General features: G+C 63.6%; 1 protein-coding gene across 1 annotated transcript; it reads left to right on the forward strand.

Annotated features, from left to right (window-relative positions):
- Positions 1-164: 164 nt before the first annotated feature.
- LOC121100091 (myosin-7) lies at positions 165-1,060 on the forward strand (the record flags this gene model as incomplete). The annotated part of the gene is made up of 2 exons (XM_040620122.1): positions 165-260; positions 926-1,060. Coding segments are annotated over 2 exons (231 nt in total), but the record flags the coding sequence as incomplete, so codon positions are not given.
- Between the last annotated feature and the right edge of the window lie 34 nt (positions 1,061-1,094).

Below are 1,094 nucleotides of genomic sequence, written 5' to 3' on the forward strand. Positions count from 1 at the left end.
CCTGAGCCAAAGGCAGACGCTTAACCGCTGTGCCACGCAGGAGCCCCAACCACGCCCCTCCTTGACCGGGCCCAACGGAGGGAGGGGCGGCTAAGGCCTGGGGAGAAGAGTGACCAAGGTGAGGGAGGGGACAATGATTGCCCTTGCCCCCCCCCCGCCCCCAGACGGAGGAGGACAGAAAGAACCTGCTGCGGCTGCAGGACCTGGTGGACAAGCTGCAGCTGAAGGTCAAGGCCTACAAGCGCCAGGCCGAGGAGGCGGTGAGTTCATGGTCTTCTCCACTCTGTCAACATACCTCCCAGGTGTGGGAACCAACGGGCGTCGGCCCCGGCACAGGGACTAGCCGTTTCACGTGTCCCGCGTGCTCAGAGCTGGGTCAGGCGCTCTGAGCGAGCAAAAGCGATGCCTACAAACTGCTTAGGACCCCTACACCAGCAGACCGGAGAGAAGGCAGTGGAGCCGCTAAGCAGGGCCCCCGAGCCACACAGCGCCGAAGGCTAGAAGGTGGCTGTGGAATCGTGGACCTGACCGTAGGGCGCAGGACTGGGTGGGCAGAAATGTGTGAAAGTAAGGTGTCGATGAGCACACATGTGCAGAAACCCCAGAGCCGGGAGTATCTGTCAGCATCAGCGCTGGGCAGGGGCTGTGAGGCTGGATTCTGAATGGGAGAGGACCAGACAGCACATAAATCATCTCGGGCAGTGGGTGGCCAGGCAGGATTCTGAGTGCTGGGCGAGCTGAGGAGGGTGCCAGCCAGGAGCAGGATACTCTTGGCAAGGCCGTCGCAGGAACATAGTTGAGGGGCGAGAGCACTGAGCTCCTGGCTCAGGGACAGGGAATCCCTCCGACTGGGAGGCTGGGAATTTCCACGCCGCCCCCCCCCTCCTGCCTCTCACCTCATCCTCCCATCCCTGAACCCCCGCAGGAGGAACAGGCCAACACCAACCTGTCCAAGTTCCGGAAGGTGCAGCACGAGCTGGATGAGGCCGAGGAGCGGGCGGACATCGCCGAGTCCCAGGTCAACAAGCTGCGGGCCAAGAGCCGGGACATCGGCGCCAAGGTGGGTCCCTCCGCTGGGCCTCACTGGTCGCCCC

Source organism: Ursus maritimus, unplaced genomic scaffold (genome assembly GCF_017311325.1).
Source record: "Ursus maritimus isolate PB19 unplaced genomic scaffold, ASM1731132v1 scaffold_3394, whole genome shotgun sequence".
In the NCBI taxonomy this organism is placed as follows: domain Eukaryota; kingdom Metazoa; phylum Chordata; class Mammalia; order Carnivora; family Ursidae; genus Ursus; species Ursus maritimus.